Source organism: Stylophora pistillata, chromosome 3 (assembly GCF_964205215.1).
Source record: "Stylophora pistillata chromosome 3, jaStyPist1.2, whole genome shotgun sequence".
Taxonomy (NCBI): Eukaryota; Metazoa; Cnidaria; class Anthozoa; order Scleractinia; family Pocilloporidae; genus Stylophora; species Stylophora pistillata.
In genome coordinates, this window is record NC_142521.1 from 1,270,115 (window position 1) to 1,292,500 (window position 22,386).

Sequence of the window (22,386 nt, forward strand, 5' to 3'; positions counted from 1 at the left end):
TGTTTGTTAACTCACGGCAAAATTTAATCAACTCACGGAAAAACAAATCCAACTCGCGGCAAAATAAAATCAACTCACGTACCGTTCAAACACTGATTGCACATGACATTGTACATTTCAATATCGCGCATTACGTATTTGTTCTTGGTCTTGCAAAGAAATTGCATTCTTAAATGACAATTTCTGCTGTAGCTGCGGAAAAAGACTCGACAAACAGAGGCTCTTGTTGAAGTACTATTTTTGGCAAAGGTACGAATATGAGGTGATTGTGTCTTTTCTATATAAGTTCCATGGCATAGAAATGAGTCTCGGGACCCTTAAGAGCAGGTACGAATCACTCGGTCTGCGTCGCAGGGGGGGTGATTTCGATGAAAACGGAAGTTAGGGCAGGAATACAACAGGGCTTGATGGGCCTAGCTGTTTATCTGGTTACCGAAATGTCTGGCACACGTTACGCCGGGGAGGGGGGGGGGGTACATGATTCCAAGATATTTGGTTGAAGCATGGCTGAGAGAAATGGATCATCCTGATGGCTGTTAACTATGCTGTGAGATGAGACGCAGACATCGTCTGCAAAGGCGCTCATATGTAAACCCAGGGCCAAACTTTTGTAGGCATACGGACGGGGATCTAAATCTTTATGTATGTTTTAGCAGTCAACTGGACTATTTATACTACGATATGGGAAACGGTTATCTGCAAACAATCTCGTTGTTAACCACAGTACTTTACGGCTAAACCCATCAATGCAAGCGGAGGAAATCCACGCTGGCATTGACTTAGTGTGAAAGATAATTGGAATACCCATTTCATCCGTTGGTCACGACAGGAAACTGTCGCAGGCAGACCTAATGAACTCTTTTATTTTTCTGAATTACGTTCAACTCAGGATTACAAGAACCCTGTTACTAAGGAACAGTGCCAGTATGTTTTGGAAATTAAAATTATCTAGGGGCTGATGAAATTGATAATGACTATCAAGAATACTTTCAGAACGTTGTAGATGTCACCGGATTAATGCCACCTGACAATTGGAGGGAAGCGCTGAATCTTTACAATCGACTTATTGAAATTGCCGTGGGTGGATCTTCACTCAAGTAACTTAGCGAGTCAATAGGGCTATAATTACTCCATTAACGAAATACGATGGCTTCAACTAGTTGTGTTTTCTTGTGTTTTGTTGAATTATGGTGACGGTAACGGTAACTAATCGCTTATTCTTTCAACTTCTACGCAGAATTGATAGTAAATTTTAAAGGCCACGCCTTTCACCTTTGTAAGCGTCATCTGTGAAATTTCTAGTCAGTGAAGTCCCTCAGTCCCTTTCCTGTTTGGGTTTAAAATCGTAGCAGTTATATTGGCTCGAGGAGTCGGCTACTGTAGTATTTATCGAAAAAAATTGGGGTAGAGGAAAAATTCTTTTAGTAGCGGGATACGCCCTCCTAACTAGGGTAATTTTGCACTCCCCTGTTTTTCCTTGCCAAGTCCAGCTGGTGACTAACACAGCCCAATCAATTCCTGGCAGATAATCGGACTGTTTAGGCTTTTATAACTTGACGGGTAGCCAGATCAGGTTCATAGCTTGTTCAAAGGCCACTATGATTGATCAACTTTGCCCGCCCACCCAATCAAAGAACAATTTTCATTTTAGTGACAAGATCATCTTGGATTGTATTAGTTTTGCCTTGCTACGCTGTGATTGGTCCAGAAACTCGCACCCCCTACTCCACCAATCTGATACAAAACTGAAACCATGCGTGACTTGGTCTTGGTTTTCTGCGCCGGTTACGTGTATTTACTTTCAGTTCTCATCGGTTTCTTGTAATGTTAACTTTTATTGTAATTTACTTTTGAAGCAGTCGCTGCGAACAAACGGAAGTTTAATTGTTTACAAACGTTTAACACTTGGAAAATCAATGTTCATAACAATATAAAAAATTATTCAATCCTATGGCGTTCGCATAATAACACAAAACAGGAACTAAACCTCGCAATGTCAACAAGGTTTGAATAAAAAATGTTGGGCTGTCCTTCTTATATATTTGAGCATTTCTAAACGCTTGTCCTTGGATGAGTGACAGGGTCTAAACTCAAATATTTCTTAATATAAAAACTTATTCATCATTCAATCACTTGGACTTCTTATAATGACACAAAACAAGAGCTAAATCTTACAACAACAAGAATTTGATTGAAAAATGTCTGAGCTGTCCCCGGGGGGGAGGGGTACTCCCTTATAGGGGCTTAATGGAGACGTGCGGCCAGCCAGGGTATGTTTTTCGAGATTTTTGTCTTAAACAGGGTATCTAATTTATCATTTTTTGTCTTAATCAGGGTATCGATTTATCAATTTTTGTCTTAAACAGGATATCTTTTCTTGGAAGATAAACAACAAAATTTTTACAAGCTCTAATTTTAATTAATGTTGAATTCCGTTGATTTTGGCATTGATACAAGGCACATTAAATGTCTTAAACAGGGTATCAAAAATCGGAATTCTGTCTTAAACAGGGTAGGAAAATCAGCGATATTTGTCTTAAACAGGATCAGGGTATGAGGGGCCGTGCCGCACCTCCCCAACCAGGAATATATCGAGTATTGATACATTCATATATTTTTCTTAGAAAATTTTAATTGTAGGCTATAGTGTATTTCAGTTTTTGACTGCAACTCTTTTAGCAAATAAACCATCTATCCATCTATCCATCCAGGAATATATCGGGGAGCTGTCCTGCGTATAAATTTAAGCATTTCCAAACGCTTGTCCTTGGCTGAATGCCAGAGTAAAAACTTTATTGAATTCCTCAAGGGTACTCATATGAGATACTGGGAGAGTAATCTGCTTCGTACTTGCACTAACCACCGGGCAACAAATCTTATGAGATGAGTTATTCTCCACGCAGTCATGATTAAACTCTACGCATATTTGTAAGCTTTCACCATCGAGTGGCTTATGTCTATGGCCTGTTAGTAGCCAGCTCATTACTTCAGCTGGTGTAAATTCAGCAGTTGAAAACCATTCTGTTACTGGAACATCAGCAGTGGAGACTCCTCGTCATTAGGATAGATGGATAGATGGATAGATGGACAGATGGACAGATGGATAGATGGATAGATGGATAGATGGATAGATGGATAGATGGATAGATGGATAGATGGTTTATTTGCTAAAAGAGTTGCAGTCAAAAACTGAAATACACTATAGCCTACAATTAAAATTTTCTAAGAAAAATATATGAATATATGAGTATATAAATATGTAAAATATAAAATATCGGCGATCCTAGACAATCATCATATGTCTGTATATTAAGAATTATAAAAACTTGAATTGTAATTAATAAAAGTGGATTGACAACGCCTCGTTCCGAATTTGGGTAGTACAAACTTCGAACTTCTCCTAAGATTATAGTTCAAGGCTTTCTCTTCTGGGAGAAGAGGGTGGAGCCTATGATTCTTGTCGGTGGCGATCCGTTCAAAGAACTTTGACGTAATAACCTGATTTCAGAGAGCGGTTGGAGGCCAGCTCCATTAAGTGCTTCAGCGTAACCGCGCTCTGGATAGATAATGCACATTGCACGTTTCTGGAGTCGTTCAAGGTCATTGTTAAGATAATCAGGCAGGCTATTGTGATAGACTTGACAGACGTACTCGGTTACAGGTCTTATACGTGTTATATAAAATTGGGTCAGCTCTCTGCTTGCTACTTTGGATCGTTTGAGCTGTCTTAGAAAATACAGCCTGGATGCTGTTTTCTTTACAATTTCGGAGATATGGATGTTCCATTTAAGATCACTACTTAGGTTAAGCCCTTTGAGTTTGGCATGGTTGACTATCTCGAGATGCGTATTAATTACATTGATTGGATTGAATTCCTTGTCTGATTTAGAAAAGTCTATCCTGAGTTCTTTACATTTGGTTTCATTTAGTTAGAACTTATCTGCCTCGGTTTTATTGCAAAGTTCATCAATAGCTACTTGGATCATACTTGGTTGGTTCTTTGCATAGGCGTACGGGTTAATTTTTTGCCAGTGGGGCGGTGAACCATTTGCTCAAAAAATTCTCGCAAGTTGCTCAAATTGTTACGAAACAGTCGCCATATGATACACTAACATAGGCGTACATATAAAACACGTTAAAAGAAATAGCTGTCTCTGCCATTTCGACGGCCAAATATATCAATGATACGATCCATATCTTTCTCGACCACAGAGTTGGCATACTCCTTTTCAGTGTTAATAAGTGCGATGTTACTAACACGTTGTTGCCCCATGGTGCTGCGGAGGTAAGTTTTCAATCTGCGCGCGCAACCCACTGAATGCTCGTTCTGCCGAACATGATGTGGCAGGTATCACTGCAAGGATATGTACCACACTAGAAAACTCTGCGAATATATCAAATAGATCATTCTCGTAAATTGTCTGCAACATTTCTGAAACAGCCATGTAGCCTAATACACGTACACAACGAAAACTCGCGTACATTTTCTTCTCGGCTTCCAGAATCTTTCCGTCGATTTTTTAAAATTTAGCAACTCAGTTTATTTTGTAAAATTTAGCAACTCACGAGTTGAACTCGTGAGAAGCTTTCTTTGTCTGGTGTTTCACTCTGACAGATATTTCCCAAATCACAGAGTATTTCCTGGTCGTTTCCGCTAAACCTGAGCTCAAGCTCAGACAGCATCTTGACGATGGACGCATAGTAAGTGTTTATACGATGGTGCGATTCCGGTGCCTGCGTTTGTCGTTGCGTGTGTTCACCTACAAGGGCTTGCAGGCGGCGGGGCGGCGTCTGTCTGGGTGCCCTGGTTTCTCGTAATTCAAACTGAGAATTGGTCAGCCAATTCTTCATTTTCAGACCCATTGCTGATGCTAACTGCCATACGCTTTTGAAACTTTCTTCACTCCAACACTGGCGGAGGGTCTGAATGCTCAAGTCGGCATTTCTACGAGCGAAGATGACATCGATTGTCTTCCCCTGAAGATATCGGCACAGACTACTAGTGTTGATCAGGATTACTTTCAGTACACACAGTCCAAAGACAAACTCCAAGTCGCAAATGGCGTTTAATAAGGCTCTGCTCTCAGAGTAGGTTTATGGATCTTTGTCTGAAGATAGTGGGAGCAGGGCTTTTACAATCCGTTCCATTTGCCCGTGTACGGCCTTTGCGGCTTCCCACCGGCATGACCATCGCGTGGTACTTAATGACTTCAGCGTCAGTTTTAGATCCTCACCTTGTACTTCTGTGTCACTGAACAAGGCGTGTCGGTTTGGGACTCGCTTCTAAAAAGTTGTACAGAGCTTGGATAGTTCCCAGAGCGTTTCGCAATGGTTCAATCTGTGTCATAGTATCCTGAAGGGCGAGGTAGAGCACATGTCCGTAACAGTGGACGTAGATACCGAGCGGGGAGCACTCTTCCATTCTTGTTGAGAGTCTCTTGTGTGCACCGTTCATATTAGCAGCCCCATCGAATGCTTTACCAACAATGTTCTTGAGATCAAGATCGAGTTCAGTGATAACAGCTTTCACTAGTTCCTATAGCACTTCGCCTTCGGTTGATTTTGTGGAGTAGAAACCAATGAATGCTTCTTTCTTCGTTCCAACCCAGCGCGAAACTAAGGCAAAGTGAAACTTGTTCTGTTCTGCTAATGTCTGAAGTTTCGTCCAAGATGATACCATACCATCCGCTGGTTCGATTCGCACATCGTTTGTGATACGCTCGCGAATGAGGTCGGCGATAAAATGTAGCAGTTCGTTTTGTATCACGGGAGATGTCCACTGTGCATACTTCTGAAGCTGGCTTTCAAGTTTATCCTTCAGCCAAGCTATGTCCTTGCACCGCAAGTGAATTAGTTCCCAGGAAATTATCTCTATTTACATCACTGCTATTTTTCTAACCATTTTTTTCACTGCATTATCGCAGTAGGGTAGGACTAGAACGGAACATATGCGATCCATACGAGTAGTCCACCAAATAAATCCCACCCATCCCACCCCAGGGGAGGACATCCATCACACAGTTATCTCGTGCGTAGGAAATTAACGTCTCCTACCCCTAACCCTGTAGGAGACGGGACCTCCATTTATTCGTCCCTATCCGAGAAGACTAGAAAATCTAACCATTTCTTGATGTTATAGAAAGGTAGCATATTCTTCTCAATTATTTTAAGACCTCGACTGTTGGTCCGGCCGGGGCTTCAACCCTCGACCTCCCACACAGCAGTCCAGCGCTCTATCCTTTGAGCTAACCGGGAGGCTATCACGTTGTTCACCGTGGCCCCGTTGGGCGATGTTCTGTTGGGCCGTGAACATGAGATATTCAGTGATAACTTTCAAGTAGTCGCGATTTTCCTTCACATATTGTTTGTGTAATTCCTCGAGTCTGCTCAGTATTGAAGTATTTTTCTTTTTTTTTTTTGCTCTGCTATCAGTCCATTTCGCTATGGCCGTTTGATGGTTCTGACTCTTGTGGTGTTTAGTGAGACGCTCTATCTTCTTCAGATTGTCAAACGTGAAATCGTGGACATTTAAGTATTTCTGGCATGTGTAACAGCACGCTGTATTTGTTTCACAGTTGTAGCTCAGCCATAGATAACGTTTGTACCACGCTGGATTGAAATCTCTTGAAAAAGATTCATTGCCGAAAATTTTGGTCGTAGCACTTCAAGATAGGTTGCTGAGGGCCCTCGTCTATATCACCGGACTTTTGGCAAGTACCACTATATAGATTTGTGTCCAAGGAAGAATATCTTATCCGAATTACCTTTAGCCATGATTTCTGACTCATCTGTTACATCGACATCCATAAATTCTGACGTAGCCGGAGCACGCCGAACACCATTATTCACTTAAATCATCTCGATATCTGACTTATCTGGAGCAGTATCTAATGAATCCACTAGATCTGTATTGTTGTCATTCTGAAGATCTGAACCAACGTCTTCGGCGTCGATTTTACTGAATTTAAGCATATTTATTGTTTCATCGCCGCCGGTGAAACCTAGTTGCGATTGATTTGGCGCACGAGAAACAGTAAATTTAACTCTTTTGCCTATATGCTTGGTTCTTGCATGAGCGTCTTGGTACTCAGCAGCGATGTCTTTTTTACATTCGGAACAGGTAACGCGATGACGATAGGCTCGCTTACGTTTTTGTGGAGCTGGACTCGACACGTCTATTATGGCTTAAAGGCGAGTTTTACACAAAAAACAAAATTATGTAAGGTGCGTATTTGTTTCCACTGCCGCGTAAATTTTTTAAAAACTACGGGCGTGAACCAGTTAAATTCACACGAGACAGTGGTTGCCGAGCACGTGACCCAGATCTTCTGAAGGTCACCTGTGGATAATGTACAATATGATTGTAGAGAGTTATGCCAAAATTGACTCTAATTAATTCACGACTGGAAATTCACTACACTAACTAGTGCAGTGCAGCACAGTGCCCAACTACAACAAAATTACAAATATGTATATCAACATATGATCCCCTTGAAAAATAGCCAGAAAGTGATCACGTGCTGGGTAACCACTGTCTCAAGTGAATTTAACTGGCTTTACAACCTAGGTTCGATTACCAGCCGCTGTTCGGGAAAATGAGCCCGCACTCATCTCCCCCGAAGGGGAAGATCAAGGACCCGGGAGACGGTGGAAATCGAGCCTATTTACAACGCCCACTTCAGGTTGAAACAGAAAATATCTCTTCGAAAAAAAAAACATACACAGACACATGCAAGCTTCTTTAAAAACTAGCTTTCCCAAATTTCTCGTGCTGCCCAAAACATCTGAGTTGCCCAAAATTTGGGGGGGGGGGCTGCAGCCCCTCCCCACCCCCCCGGCCCGTACGCCTATGGTTCTTTGCCATACACTCCGAGATTGTAATATCGTCTACGTACTTCCAGAGTTGCACGCCGGGAACGCTGATATTCCATCCTGTACACAAAATCCTGAAAGCAGTCCATCATAGCCTCCTCCACCTGTCTTCTTGAACTGCCCTTTGGGGAGTACTCTGGTCGGAGCACTAGGCAGTTGGCATGGACTACATGTTGGGATTGTTCCAAGTTCTCTAGTAAACAAAGACTTAAATGGTTCTAGTTCGTTCCTGATGGCGTCTGCAACGCCGAAAGGGCTAAGACCATCCATTAATTCTTTCAAGAAAACCACCCTTTTCATCAGAATTCTGATGATAACTGAGTTGATAATTTCCTCCATATGGGCTGCGTCAATTTTTCCCATGTAATCGAAATCAATAATGGTATCATGATGGCTACTCAAGTTTTCTCTGATGGATTTTATCAGTTCCATGTCACTAGCTGTAAGGCGTTTCTGATCCAAGCATTTTATTTTGATATCTCTTCCAATATGGAAAACCTGTCGCCTTTCGTGTCTTCAGCACCATCATTGGGTATGTAAGATATACCCTGGTAATCTTCTGCGTCATAGAGCTATTGTAGATCTGAAACCATTTCTTGATCCAAGGCAATTTGGGCATCGATGACTTTTTTCTCCTGCCGGGGCCTTCAATCTGCTTTACAGGCACTATAAGGCATCTCATTAGAAGCAACGTTTTTGTCAACTTCAAACTCTTCTGAGGAATCACTGCTTTCAAAACGTCCTTGGGATTTTTTAAAATCAAGATCAGCACAAAGAAATAGAGTTATCCTTTTGAAATCCTTTCCAACTTCTTCTTGGTAAAGCCTCAGTGTAAACAGCTCTGTTTGAGAGCCAGGTAGAAAAACAGATTGACCACCATCTTTATACAACAAATGGTAGGTTTACTCCGTGTTGTACAAGTTACGGTGAAAGATCCTCCATCTCTCCTTGGCATCTTTTTGTAAAACAGAATACGTTATCGAAGGCGATATTTTCATGGCCAGCTTCTTTCCTCTTCTAACCTTTAAACCTCATACGTTGTAATCGCACTCCATTATATAGTCCAATGTTGAAAAATGTCTTCTTTTCGCGGATTTTTTCAACCGCACCGGTTTTAGAAACACGGCTTTTCCACTCTTTCCCTATGCTTTTCTTCAATAATTCGAGGCCTACTCTGAACTTCCTCCAGATACAGAGCCGTCCAAAGAAATAAATATTCCCACAATTAAACTATACTGTATGCTTAGCCTGAATTTAAAGGCAGATACTGATTTTGAGCAAAATTACTGCACTTTTATCTCAAAACACAATAAAATGTATGTATGTATGTATGTATGTATGTATGTATGTAAGTATGTATGTATGTATGTATGTGTGTTGTTCCAGGAATGAATTTGGATATTTCCACCGTACTTTTCACGAAAGAAACCGAAGAAATTGGATGACTTCAAGTTGCATTACATCACCTTGTGTCTAGCTAGAAAAAGCATGTCATTTGACTTCAATTTTTCGGTGGAAGAAAGATTTTACAGACACCATTACAGCAAGCAAACAAGTGACTCTCACAACCTTAAAACATACATTTGAATTTACTCACAATTTGACTTTCCTTGGCATTTGAACTGAATCTGAACGGAGGTAATTCTTCGCAGACTAATCCGGCTTCGTTGGAATATGACAACTCTTTCCGTAACTGATCAATGAAGATGAAAAAGTCGGTGAAAGTCATTTACATCGAGTTTACTAGCCCAAACTAGTACTGTTGTTTTTTTTCCAAAGTGTCCGCGGGCTTATTTTTCCCTTAAATCACACTTGTCAGTATGCAGATAAAAATGCTTCAGTGAAGCCCGGCTTTCTTTTTAATTTGCGTTACCTCTGTTTTCTCCACCATGTGCTCGCTCAAAAATTTTTCCGTTTATGGAGGATTTGAGTTACAGCCCTAAGTTATTCGATTTCTTTTTAAAAGCATTTCGTTAAGTTTCACAGAAAAGAAATGAAAATGTTATTCACCATCGTAGGTCGGTCCGTATTAGGAAAACTGTGCCCTCTGTCTTGAGTATCGCCATCGGCCTACAGCTCCGGGCGGTATCCAAGACCTCGGGCACAGTTTTTCCCAATGCGGAGCTCCCTTCTGGCGAATAACAGGCTCCTTGACTCTGGGGTTCCGTGAGTTGATTTTGTTTTGCCGTTGGTTAATTTGTTTCGCCACGAGTTAATTTTGTTTTGCCGCGAGCTATTTTTTGTTTTGCCGCGAGCCATTTTTTTTCGCCGTGAGTTTATTTGTTTTGCCGCGAGCTTGTTTTACTTAACGTTATTTTGCCGTGAGATGGATTTGTTTTGCCGCGAGTTACTGAGTTTTGTTTTGCCGTGAGTTGTTTTATTTTGCCGTGAGTTAATTTTGTTTTGCCGCGAGTTAGTTTTGTTTAGCCGCGAGTTAGTTTTTTTTTGCCGTGAGTTGTTTTATTTTGTCGTGAGTTCATATGTTTTGCCGCGAGTTGTTCTATTTCGCCGTGAGTTTAATATGTTTTGCAATGAGTTGGATTTACAGTAAATGGTTTGAGCCCGGGGGCAACATGTGAAAGCGTAGTGCGATCGTCCGGGTGAACGTAGTCTTGAGAAGGACTGTTGTTGGTGGTGGTGACCGACATTTCGACAACCTGTGAGGGAGTCAGAGTGAGGTCAACATCATTTGAGATTTTTTCTTTCGCGATCGCTGGTCTCAGTGAATGATCCACGCGGTATGAATTATTTAGGGACACATCTCTCCTACGCTCGTGGTGTTGGTTGATTTCTTTAAACGTAGAGGATCGCATGCTCCGACGGAAAAGCATGCTTGGTACCCGGGGGGGTACTCGATATATTCCTGGGTGGGGAAGTGCGGCGCGGCCCCTCATACCCTGACCCTGTTTAAGACAAATATCGCTGATTTTCCTACCCTGTTTAAGACAGAATTCCGATTTTTCATACCCTGTTTAAAACATTTAATGTGCCTGGTATCAATGCAAAAATCAACAGAATTCAATATTAATTAAAATTAGAGCTTGTAAAAATTTTGCTCTTTATCTTCCAAGAAAAGATATCCTGTTTAAGACAAAAATTGATAACTCGATACCCTGATTAAGACAAAAAATGATAAATTCGATACCCTGTTTAAGACAAAAATCTCGAAAAACATACCCTGGCTGGCCGCACGTCCCCATTAAGCCCTTATAAGGGAGTCCCCCCCCCCCCCCCCGGGCTTGGTATCGCTTTGCTAACGCTGAATTAAAATTTAAATTCAGCTAATTCACGTTAATGACCTTTAGACCTCAAAATCACACAAAGTATGCTTGGGCTGCCTGTGGTGGTACGAGTTTTGGGTGCTGGGAATAGCTCAGGCGACAGACAACGGTGGCAAACGATAGTGAACCCTTGAACTTCTTCTTTGTTTTCGTTCTGTTTTTTTTTTTTTATCTCCAGCCTACAACTTCCTACCAAGTTAAAATTAGCGATAGTGTTTTTCAATTTCAAGCCAGTATATGGAAAATGTCTGCTCTAACTTGCAGCAAAGTGTTAATTGGAAGCAAAAGTAAGCGACTCATCAAGTTGATAACGGCAGCCGCTTTGGTGACGGTGTTAATTTCGTTTGTCGCTAACCTTTCAGCCAAGTCGCCTGTCATTCCTCGCAAAGATTGTAACTCTTGGAAAATAAATCAGTCACAACACAAAACCACTTTAATATCCAAGACTGTTTGTTTAAAGAATTATTTCCTTCTCGTTTTGGTATCTTCAGCACCTTCGCATTTTGGAAGAAGGAATTTAATTCGTGAAACTTGGGGAACGGACAAAAACAGCGTTCCTGAATGGAAGACATTTTTCTTAGTTGGGCAAACAAAGAATCAAACTGACTCAGATCTACTTAAGACAGAAAATAACATCCATGGTGACATTATTCGTGCTAATTACTCGGAACACTACTGGAATCAAAGTTTGAAAGTAGAGATGGGATTTGAGTGGGCCGCAAGATACTGCAAATTTTCATACCTTTTGAAGGCAGACGATGATGTTTTGGTGAACACCAACGATTTGATAACTCGTTTACAACGTGCATCGACACCAAAAAATGGTCTTTACCTGGGAAAAATAAACAGAAATGCTGAAGTTCGCCGCTATGGCAAGTTCTCCGTTAATCTCAAGGAATATGCCGGTCCAACTTTTCCAGATTATTGTAGCGGGGGCGGTTTTGTTCTTTCCTATGATGTGGTGGAGTGTATGGTTCCTTCATTTGATGTGATTAATCCATTTCGAATCGACGATGTTTATGTGGGGATATTAGCACATGAATTAGGTTTAATACCAGTTCATCACAGCTGGTTCCTCTTGCCAAATTCTTATTATGATGATTGCTATTTTAGACCTAATGTGCTTGTTCAACATCGGGTACTTGGTCAATGTTTAATTCAGCAGGTACAGATGCACTCGTTAGATTTTTATTCTTTCAGGTTAGGGTCATACTATTGATGTTTGAGGGAAAAGAGTTACACAGTGCAACTTGTAGCTTCGACTATTGCCTAAATCGCTTACACAAAATGATTAATCTGATTTCAGAAACAGTAGCAGGGCACTCTAAATTTGGTAAAATAAAACTGTCCCCAGTTTTCAAGTTTCTGTGATCCTGCTTTCCTCGCATTACTTCATAGTTTGAAAAAGCTTGAGACGACCCACATCCATTAATAAATTACATAGTCATAGTTCCTGTTCTAAATGTTTTAATGATTACTGTTACCATTAAATTTCTGCTTTATTTCAACTCAGTGTATTATAAGTGGTGTGCTTTGCTTTGAAATCAACAGCCACACAACCTAAAATTTGTAAAAATTCACAGACAAGGTTGACATGCATTTTCCAACCTATCTATCTGTACACCCTAATAACCCCGCAAATTTTTACATAACAGCCGCAAATCCAACTTTTTCATATTCATACTGTACACCTATTTACAAAAATCCAGTAACTGGTATTATACAGTTGACAGTAACAGTATTAAATAGGTCTCTAGAAAACTCTGTTCACATAATCACTTGATAGACATGTCAACTGTGTTTTCCACAAACCCATTTCAGCTGTGGATCACCAGACCAGAGCTCTGTCAGTTGCACAACTGATTTCCATGTACACTGGCAGGCATAAGCACAGCAACCTGTCCAAAAATATCAAGAACATTTCAACAAATGTGGCAACAGAATTGTGTTATACTGGTACCACAAACATTTTGTTACCCTCTAACCTTCTCCCCCTTGCCCACTATGAAATAAACACCTCTAAATCAGACACTCAACAAAATCTTCAGTTGCGAATTTTATTGTCTAAAGAGCAAAAAAAAAAAACCTTAATGGTAATAATAACAACAATTTAGCATTGGACATACCATGAGGTGGCTCTTCTTGTCTAGTGTTGCTAGTTCTAATTAAAATTTGGAACAGGTTATCGCAGAGGGAAGAAAACCTGAGGACCTGGAGAAAAACTCTTTGAGCAAGGTTGAGAACCAACAACAAACTCAACCCATATGTGTACCTCAACCCAGGTCTAGAAATTAAACACATGCCACAGTGGTGGGTAGGGAGAGCTCTGATCACAAGGCCATCCCTACTCCCTTTCTGTTTTAAATAAAGTCCTTTTGAGATGCTGTAAACAAACTAACCTCTTTTCCTTGTTAGTTTGCTTTTAAGCTTGTCAAAATCTGGTATATTATTTCTGAAGAATAAATAATCACAATCTTTGTGCCACTCGAAGTCATTCAGGATAACCACATTGAAATCACATGATGTACATCGTAGCTTATCACACACTCTAAGTAAAAAAAAAACAACCAATTCACACAGTTGATACAACTAATATTTCTTCCTACTCTAAAATGCCTGTCTTTTTAAATCATGCACATTTCATTGAAGTAAGAACCCAAAACAAAAGTCTCAGCAGTGACAGTGACTGACATTTTGAGAACCTGAGGGGCATGGCATTTAATTGAATGTCAAATGCTACAATTTTTAGGTTGTAGAAATTGTTTATCAATTTTGCAGTGCTCAATACTATTGGCTCTATGAATCAAGGAGTGTTTATCAGGTTTGATTTATTTGCTGAGTTATGTTTGTTGGTTAGAATACTGTTTATATTTCGTTTGTAGCATGGGGGCAACTGTAAAATCTGTAGCAGGAACAGTTTTTACAGTCAGAGTTGGGGTAAAGAAATTTCCTCTCTTGGGAAATATGGGCCAATTTTAAATCTTGAAAGATAAGGGGCAATGTGGCTTGCAAAGCTCTTGGAGAAATTACAGCAGTGACAAATTTTTGTTACCATACATTGCTGGGTAATGACAAATATATCTAAGAGACTTACCTCTCTTCTGATCCAGTGCAGAGTCCTTTTGAAAATTTAGAGCCCCCAAGTAAAACTTTCACACAGCGCTTTCGCGATGAACTCAAATCTGTTGTGTTTGAGTTGTACAAAGATTTTGCAGGCTGTAATAGAAATTAATAAAAATAGAAATATTTAAATGAATTCATTGGTCATTTTGTGCAGTTATTCTTTTCCATGACTTAGCAAGTTGAGACAGGAGACCGTTGACAGTAAGTAATTTAAGAACTCAAAGCAGTCTCTATAAGAGGTAGACAGGAAAAAATCTTTTGAAGCCTTTTCAAACAGACTACCTGATTCAATAACTCATTTCTTTATCAAATACTCTGCTAAGAGCCCATACAAGTCATTCTAATTGCAACATGCAAGTATTCAGTTGTATGGAGTAATATGACAATTAGCTTCCCTGATCTCTATCTCTCTCACTTAACATAAGCCTACATGAAAGATAACCAAAATCCTTCCGGTGAAGCCCATGGAGCGGTTTACAATAAAGTGACAAAAGTAATACAACATGTCTATGGCTTTGCTGGTAGTGGTTGAGAAACTTTATCAACCAATCAGAGGCTACACTTTCTCAATCAAATTTTCCACAATTAAATATTCTCCTTGGTTCTTGATGATATTTGTTGTTTTTATCATTGGTCACTGTGACCACCCCAGATTTCTCTCTGTAACAGGGCTTGGACTGAAGGAAGTCTGGCGATAATGATGATGATAATGACAACAGCACGGATCGTTGTCAGCAGTTTAGAAAGAAAAATCAAAAGAAATTTTGAAAAATAACGTCATTGTTCTTCTTACTTCAATAAACAGCCAACCAGCCTCACGAAAATCATAATACGATTTGTTTTCATCCACGTGACGTACGCATACCCGTTGGCAAGGCAACCAAATTTTCGTTTGCAATTATTGAAAGAAGGCCTAAATTAAAATGTCACGATCCACGCCAAACTCCAACGCTGAGGCGGAACAGTATTTTGATTAGTTCTGGAAATCTAAGGAAATGAATTTTTTATATGTTAGTTTTACCTGTTCCCTTAATTCAGGTATTTCTGGTCCATCATCCATACATTCTCTGATCATATCATGAAGTTCATCTCGATCGGCATTTTTAATTTGTGAACTAAGAAACGAAGTGATCGAGTCATTCATAGCAATTGATTCAAAATAAAAGAGTTATGATAAAAATGTTAAAAGTGGGAAGAATATAAACGCTATACCTTTTCGGTTTTCTATCTTCTTTCCTTGATGTCTTTTCAGTTCCTGAGCTCAAGCTGGAGTTGTGTTTGGTTGTAGTTTTCTGTTTAGGTTTTTTTCCACTTTCGAAAAACTTCGTCTCACATTCGTCTAATAAATCATCGATATCGTCTGCCATGGTAAAATATTCAAAACAAAAACCCTTAATATTAAAACGAAAACTTTCAACCCAACGACAAAATTTTTTTCCTCATAAATGGAGCCTGGGTCATCTCGGCGAGGCACTGGGGAGAATCATCAAGTGCGAACGCACGCTCGTACGAGACCGTTGATTCCCGATGGTTTACGATCATTCACGGACCTGATGAATCATTGATGAAGAGGTTGAGATCAGGGCAAACTAGGCAAATCTCTCCAAGCTTTCCTCCAACTCTCAGTTAATACAGCTTACGAAGATGACTGCTGCTGTTGTCCCGTATGTTGGTTCTATTCTACATATTATACTATTTATTTTTCATAATCTCGTAGAGGAAAAAGATAGTATCGGAAAAACTGCACATAGAAATCTTGTGACGCGATCTGCAAGTGGATCGCTCTTCCGCTTTTCGTGACCTTTTTACGTTCCTACAGATCCTTCACAAATGTAGAATATAGGTACATTGATTGTGCTTCAATTTTCAGTAATCGTGTTTAAAACAAGAGACATTTTGGTAAGATCTGTCCACAAACCCATTGTTCATTAATTATGTATGCATTAATTAATTATTGGGGAAAGGAAACGATAGCGGAAATGGTAGTTTGTCTTGGGTATCTGAACCATGCTTAACCCGAGACCAAACCCCTTTATACGGAATTTTTTCTATATCTGCTCTAAGCCCTGGATATGTTGATATTTCCCAAACTTTGAAACAAGTGACATTTCCTGAACACTTCATGATGACTACAGTAACTAATTCATGTATTGGAGTACACAGGTGGGGCGAAGTGGACATGTACTGGACTATACAGGTGGGGTGGGGTGGACTGCACTGGAGTACATGTCAGGTGGGGTGGAGTGGACATGTACTGGACTATACAGGTGGGGTGGGGTGGACTTGCACTGGAGTACATGTCAGGTGGGGTGGGGTGGACAGGTACTGGAATCAATTCAATAAAACCTATATACTTGTAATTTACAAGTTGGACCATTGTATTTACAAATGCAGGGTAAAATGAGTTTAACAAACATTGTTACAAGTCCAGGTTACAAGTGTCAGACTTGTAATTACAGGAGTAGTGTAACACTTGTTGAATTCAGTAGATATCCATTTCATTAAATGTATTACAACTACGGAACTTGTTTTTCTGAGACAATTCGACTTGTAAATTACAAGTGCAAATTACAAGTCATAAGTCAATTATAAAATTTGTATACAAAGGTAAAGATTGTTCAGTATCAAGTAAATCAAGTCGGACTTTACATGTCTAATTTACACTTGTAAAATCTATAAGTGTAAGAGAATTTTTGAATTGACCCCTGGAGTACACAGGTGGGGTGGGATGGACAAGTACTGGAGTACACAGCTGGGGTGGGGTAGGGTGTGGGCAAATAAGTCATAAATGGACCTTCAGTTATATCATTAGTCCAGAGCCATTGGTCACGAGTTTGCATCATCTATCTCACTCAAGAATCTATTGTAAAATATTCATAGAGATTTCTGAGCCTGATTAATTGGGAAATATTTGGGTGCAATGAAACTTGCTGGCAATTTTCGCTTGCAAAGTCTAAATATAGCAATTGAACTACCGCACTCTACAAAATAACATCATTCAGTTTTTGTAATATCAATTTTCCTTAGAAAAATATGGTTTGACTTTAATTTTTCTAAAAAATGAAAATGATATTTTATTGATTTCCTCTATATGTTAGAGATCATCCAGTAATGATGCAAAAGTATATAATTTATGATATTTATACAAGGAATTAGTTTTTTTATTGAATGTTCTGCTTAGTTTAGTTAAAAAGGATAGCAAAATTTTCAGTCATCTGTTTTAAGTGAGGTGATGAGATTAATTTGATTAAAAAAAAATCTCTAAATTTTTTATACTGAATTTCAGGCAACCTACTTTCCATAGGCTTAATTATATGAAATTTAAGATGTAATCATTAACATTTGTTTGGTTCTTAGGTCCTGCTTTCAGCTTGGAGCACACACACTCTCTATTCCAGTTAGTCTCCACGCAACCAATAGGAAGCGGTTATGTGAGCATCTGAAAAAACTTAAAGGTGTGCCAGCAGGAACAATGGTTTTGCTACAGGGGGGAGAGCAAAGTCAGCGATACTGCACGGATACCGATGTTGTTTTTCGGCAGGTAAATTACTCTTGCAAGGACCTTAAATAGAACCCAGCCTTCTTCAGAGGGAGAATAACTCTGAATTTCATTATTCCCTCAAAGTTGTTTTGTACTTATTTATAGAAAAATATTTGCTTGGGCAGTCCAAAAAAAGCAATTTACATTTTAAAAACTGATAGGTACTTGATAACAAGGTTGACTGAACACACATCCAGAGACCCAAAATGAGGATACCAACAATCACACCACTGAAGATCTTTTCTTTAGGAACCAAACTATTTATTAATGGCCCTTAAAACACATTACTTTCAAATTGAACAAATTTCCCTTTGCTAATATGTGAAACAAATTCAAAACAACCATTTGTAAATGGTACACAGTACATTAGGTATCTCTGACAGCCAATAACAGAGGAAGAAATGAAACCAATGTGCTTTCACCAAGGTAGAGTGGGGTCATGTTTCACATGATAACACATTACAAACAATTGGATATGTGACTGCATGGTTTATGTGTCATAAAATGAAAGAAAAGTCATAGTTCACAGGATCTTAATTTCATATTCAAACAACTCCTTACTTGACTGTGATGTTGACTTCCAGGTTATTGGTTTATTGAGACATTAATCTCTGTCATGGATAACAGAGCTTCTCATAACTGCATGTACCTTTGCTTGAACAATCACATTCCTAAATGAGGGCTGTTTTGCATTTCTAAACATTATTTTGTGGAATTTATTACATGAAATTTTACTTTCAATAATTACAGGTCATGTTAATTCCTTTTTTTAGGAATCCTATTTTCATTGGACCTTTGGTGTTCTAGAAGCTGACTGTTTTGGTGTTGTAGAGGTGGATACAGCTCGTGCAATCTTGTTTTTTCCACGTCTGCCTCCAGAATATGCCATATGGATGGGAAAGTGAGCATCTTAAAGTGATTGTTTGACTAGGACTGGTGACACGAGCCATTTAGTTCTGTATAGTTATGTGTAGAGGACTGCCCAGTTGTTATGATTAACTTTTTGTTGTATTGTGAAAAGAAAGTTTTTTTATTGTATCAGAGGTGGCCTATAATGGCCCATTGTGTTATTTGAAATTTACAGTAGTCTATCAAAGAAACTGTGCGTGAATGCCTTTTTTTTTTTTAGGATTCATAGCCAGGAACACTTTAAGGAAAAGTATGAAGTGGATGAGGTGTATTATACAGATGAGGTCATTGACACATTTCAGAGTAATGTCAAGTTGAGATGATAATGATGATCATTGCTATCATTATTAGTTGTCGTTATTGTTATTATTATGACTACCAATACTCTTCTTCTATTCCTAAATGAGTTAAATATGGAACAAAATAAATTCACAACAATACAGTCTGACTTTTGTCTTTGTCAAAGCTTTGTTTGTTTCATTGTTGCATTTGGTAGCTATAAGTTTCAAAAATGCAATATTTTTTATCTGTAGATAGCTGAAGTACTACAGAAGAAGTCTCCATCTGTTCTCTTGACTCTTGTAAGTAGACTTGCCATTCTATGGGAGTTGTGCTGCTAGCTAATTAATGGTTCAATTCTGCAAAGAAAAGATTTCAAAGGAAAGGAAGTACTCAAACTTAACATTGATTTTATTCCTATTTTGTCAGTGGTTATGTATGTAAGAACTGCTTTTGTAAGAAACATGTGAATATAAATTGATTTGTTTACTCTTTGCAGCGAGGTCTCAACTCAGATTCAGGTCATTACTGCAGAGAAGCAGCATTTGATGGCATTAGCAAGTAAGTTTGATGTTGTTATTGTGTTGTTGTGGGGTCTGGTCTAGCCAGATATAGTTCACTGTGTAATTAACAGTGTGTTACTTAGTTTGCCCTTTTACATGCTAAGCTCAAGGCCAAAACCTGTTAAATTGCACCTATGGATCTAAAAATGTTTTGATATATTGTGTGATTTTTAGTGAAGAGCTCCATAAAGAAAGAGGAGTTGCACTGCAATACCCTCTGTAAGGTGTGACCTGAGTGTTTTTTGTATCAATTCTTCTCTAGGTTTAAAGTGGATAACAAGATTTTGCATCCAGAGATTACTGAATGGTGAGTGATTGTGGATAATGAAGTACATATTTTGCTTGTGTTAGGTTTTCAATAACAAGAATGTAAATTACTGTTTTGTAAACAAGCAAGCCTTTAAGGTCATGCCAAAGGTTTTGTTTTTTCTGTTTGTCTGTTTGTTTTGGGATGTAGTCGTGTTTTCAAGACACCTCAGGAATTAGAAGTGATGCGCTATGTCAACAGGGTCAGCAGTGAGGCACATAAAGAGGTAAAATAACAAGTTATAACATCAATTGACCTTGCTAAGCTTTATATTTTATAAACTTAACTCTTGAGCCAAAACATGCTATATAAATAGCTGTGACTAGATCTCACATAATGTGTGATATTAATGATTGTGGTTCATCTTAGGTAATGAAGCATGTGAGACCTGGGATGACAGAATTTGAAATGGAAAGGTAAATTGAATTTTCAGTTACCTTCTTGTGCATGAAAAAAAGTTACATAAACTTGTGTGCCATAATGAGATTCATAGCCAATAGGGTTTATACTGTAGCTGTAAATTAAGGTACAATATTGAAATGTGGAGTCAGTTAATGATTGAAGTTAATTGTGTATTGCAGCTTGTTCCAGCACTTCTGCTATTCTCAGGGTGGATGTCGGCATATGTCCTACACATGTATTGGAGCAAGGTAACATTTCAATCATTGAAACAAGAGAAAATTTGTTTTGCTTTTAAATTAAAAAATGGTGACTACCACTGCAATCTCATGAAGAGTCACAAATTCAGGGGTATTTTGAATACTGACAACTTTTTCCCTATGGATAATAACAGTGGAGCAATAGCAATATTTTACACTTCCCTGCACAGAGTAAAACTCGCAGTGATTTTACTGTGTCAATAATTCTCTTTCAGTGGTCATAACTGTGCTACTCTTCATTATGGCCATGCAGGAGCACCAAATGACAAAAAGATCCATGATGGAGATATGTGGTGAGTTGAGCATAATTTTAACAAATGAGCAAATCATTTTATTGAAGATTCAAGCAATAATGGGTTGAGAATAAAGAATGAGAACAAAGATATCTGTTTTGGTATGATGTCCCTATTTGGGCAAGTGAATGGTATTCATCTGAAAGGAAGGGTCCCTCTAGGATGACTACTCAGGTGCTTTGTGGGTTGAAAAGTCCTTCACCATCAACTGACTTCACCAAATCTGGTTTTGTACAAGATTGTTCAGTGTAAAGCATATGTAATGCACTGTAATGGCTCCTCTGCTATATATTAATGTAATTTTTTGGCTGTTCAGTGTTATTTAATCTCCTGTTCTCCACTTTACAGCTTGTTTGACATGGGAGGAGAGTACTATTGCTATACATCGGACATCACGTGTTCTTTTCCAGCCAATGGGAAGTTCACAGATGATCAGCGTAATATTTATGAAGCTGTATACAAAGCCAGCCGTGCAGTCATGGCAGCTGTTAAACCTGGTAGGTGCTGTTATCATTGCCTTTCTGTAACTATCTAAGCTCCCAGTCCTGAACGCTTCATTAGATATCTGGGCTGGGTTGTTCAAAAGTAGGTTAAGATAACCCAGGGTTAGTGTGAAATTTGATTTCAGATCTGAAAGCTTTAAAAGAAAGTTCACCTTGATTCCATTTGTCTACAATTTGATGATTAAATGCCTTAAAATGAATTGGGAAAATTATCCCAAAACGGCTTTTTATCAGAGAAATATAGAAACCTGGATTAAGATTTAACCCTTGGTTAGTGCTAATCGGCCTTCGAACAACTGGGCTCAGGAGAATAATCGCTATATCTAGTGGAGCCTTACCACCACGGCCCGTTTGGGGGAAGGGGGGATGGATCTTTGTAGAGAGGAAAGGGTGTAATGGGAAATCGATTTTTTTAGTAAGGGCAAGACGTTTTTTTTTACATGTATCAATGAAGCTGACTAAACCAAACAAGGAAGACTAGTAACAAGCCAAAGCGAGTAAAACACAGTTTTTTTTTTTTATTTTTCTATTTTTTTTTTGTGTGTGTGTGCGTGCGTGCGTGCGTGTGTGTTTGTGTTCAAAATTATCTGTGACTGTTGCTAACATTGGGACAAGCATGTTTTGGACCATCCGTTCTTGGGGAAAAGAATTGGTGGTTGTAAGCAAGTGGCTGATAAAGAGAGTTGGTGGTTAATGTAGTTTCAATTCTAGCATTGCATCGTTCAAATACAGATCGTTCATCCTTGACAGGTGTAAAGTGGCCTGATATGCACCGTTTGGCAGAACGTGTCCAGCTGCAGTGTCTTAAAGACATGGGGCTGTTGCAGGGGGACTTGGATGAAATGATGAAGGTTCATCTTGGGGCTGTTTTTATGCCTCATGGACTGGGACATTTTATGGGAATTGATACTCATGATGTTGGGGGATACCCAGAGGTAAAAATCGCCCATTAACATATTGAATTTGATTATTGCAAAATGGTTCAAAGGAGGAAAATTTCCCCAACGTGACTGAAGCTGTACCACATGCTATGTTGCTGCGTATCAGTAGGATTTA

The 22,386-nt window shown here is 39.1% G+C and overlaps 3 protein-coding genes across 3 annotated transcripts in view; 2 read left to right on the forward strand and 1 right to left on the reverse strand.

The window, feature by feature from the left end:
- The first annotated feature begins 11,234 nt into the window (after positions 1-11,234).
- LOC111329566 (beta-1,3-galactosyltransferase 5-like) lies at positions 11,235-12,661 on the forward strand. Its single transcript, XM_022934298.2, has one exon. It carries the CDS (start codon positions 11,398-11,400, stop codon positions 12,370-12,372), a length of 975 nt encoding a protein of 324 aa, XP_022790033.2. The 5' UTR covers positions 11,235-11,397; the 3' UTR covers positions 12,373-12,661.
- Positions 12,329-15,745, reverse strand: LOC111329567 (cilia- and flagella-associated protein 418). The gene is made up of 5 exons (XM_022934299.2): positions 15,489-15,745; positions 15,298-15,391; positions 14,248-14,369; positions 13,553-13,701; positions 12,329-13,051 (listed from the first exon to the last, which is right to left on the reverse strand). The coding sequence occupies exons 1-5, from the start codon at positions 15,641-15,643 to the stop codon at positions 12,945-12,947; spliced, it is 627 nt and encodes a 208-aa protein (XP_022790034.1). The 5' UTR covers positions 15,644-15,745; the 3' UTR covers positions 12,329-12,944.
- A 38-nt stretch (positions 15,746-15,783) lies between these two features.
- Positions 15,784-22,386, forward strand: part of LOC111329565 (xaa-Pro dipeptidase) — an 8,162-nt gene continuing 1,559 nt past the window's right edge. Inside the window, exons 1-13 of the mRNA XM_022934297.2 lie at positions 15,784-15,940; positions 17,634-17,817; positions 18,591-18,718; positions 18,947-19,010; positions 19,260-19,307; positions 19,505-19,566; positions 19,831-19,875; positions 20,026-20,101; positions 20,245-20,291; positions 20,457-20,525; positions 20,750-20,827; positions 21,176-21,324; positions 22,081-22,265. Of these exons, the coding sequence (XP_022790032.2) occupies positions 15,921-15,940; positions 17,634-17,817; positions 18,591-18,718; positions 18,947-19,010; positions 19,260-19,307; positions 19,505-19,566; positions 19,831-19,875; positions 20,026-20,101; positions 20,245-20,291; positions 20,457-20,525; positions 20,750-20,827; positions 21,176-21,324; positions 22,081-22,265 (1,155 nt within the window). The 5' untranslated portion in view covers positions 15,784-15,920. The remainder of the gene's footprint in view (positions 15,941-17,633; positions 17,818-18,590; positions 18,719-18,946; positions 19,011-19,259; positions 19,308-19,504; positions 19,567-19,830; positions 19,876-20,025; positions 20,102-20,244; positions 20,292-20,456; positions 20,526-20,749; positions 20,828-21,175; positions 21,325-22,080; positions 22,266-22,386) is intronic.

Coding starts and splice junctions, on each gene's coding strand:
- LOC111329567 (XM_022934299.2), bottom strand. CDS start 15,643: ATGGCAGACGATATCGATGATTTATTAGACGAATGTGAGACGAAGTTT. Junction 15,392..15,488: donor GAAGATAGAAAACCGAAAAG/GTATAGCGTTTA, acceptor TTCGTTTCTTAG/TTCACAAATTAAAAATGCCG. Junction 13,702..14,247: donor TGCACTGGATCAGAAGAGAG/GTAAGTCTCTTA, acceptor TTTTTTACTTAG/AGTGTGTGATAAGCTACGAT.
- LOC111329566 (XM_022934298.2), top strand. CDS start 11,398: ATGTCTGCTCTAACTTGCAGCAAAGTGTTAATTGGAAGCAAAAGTAAG.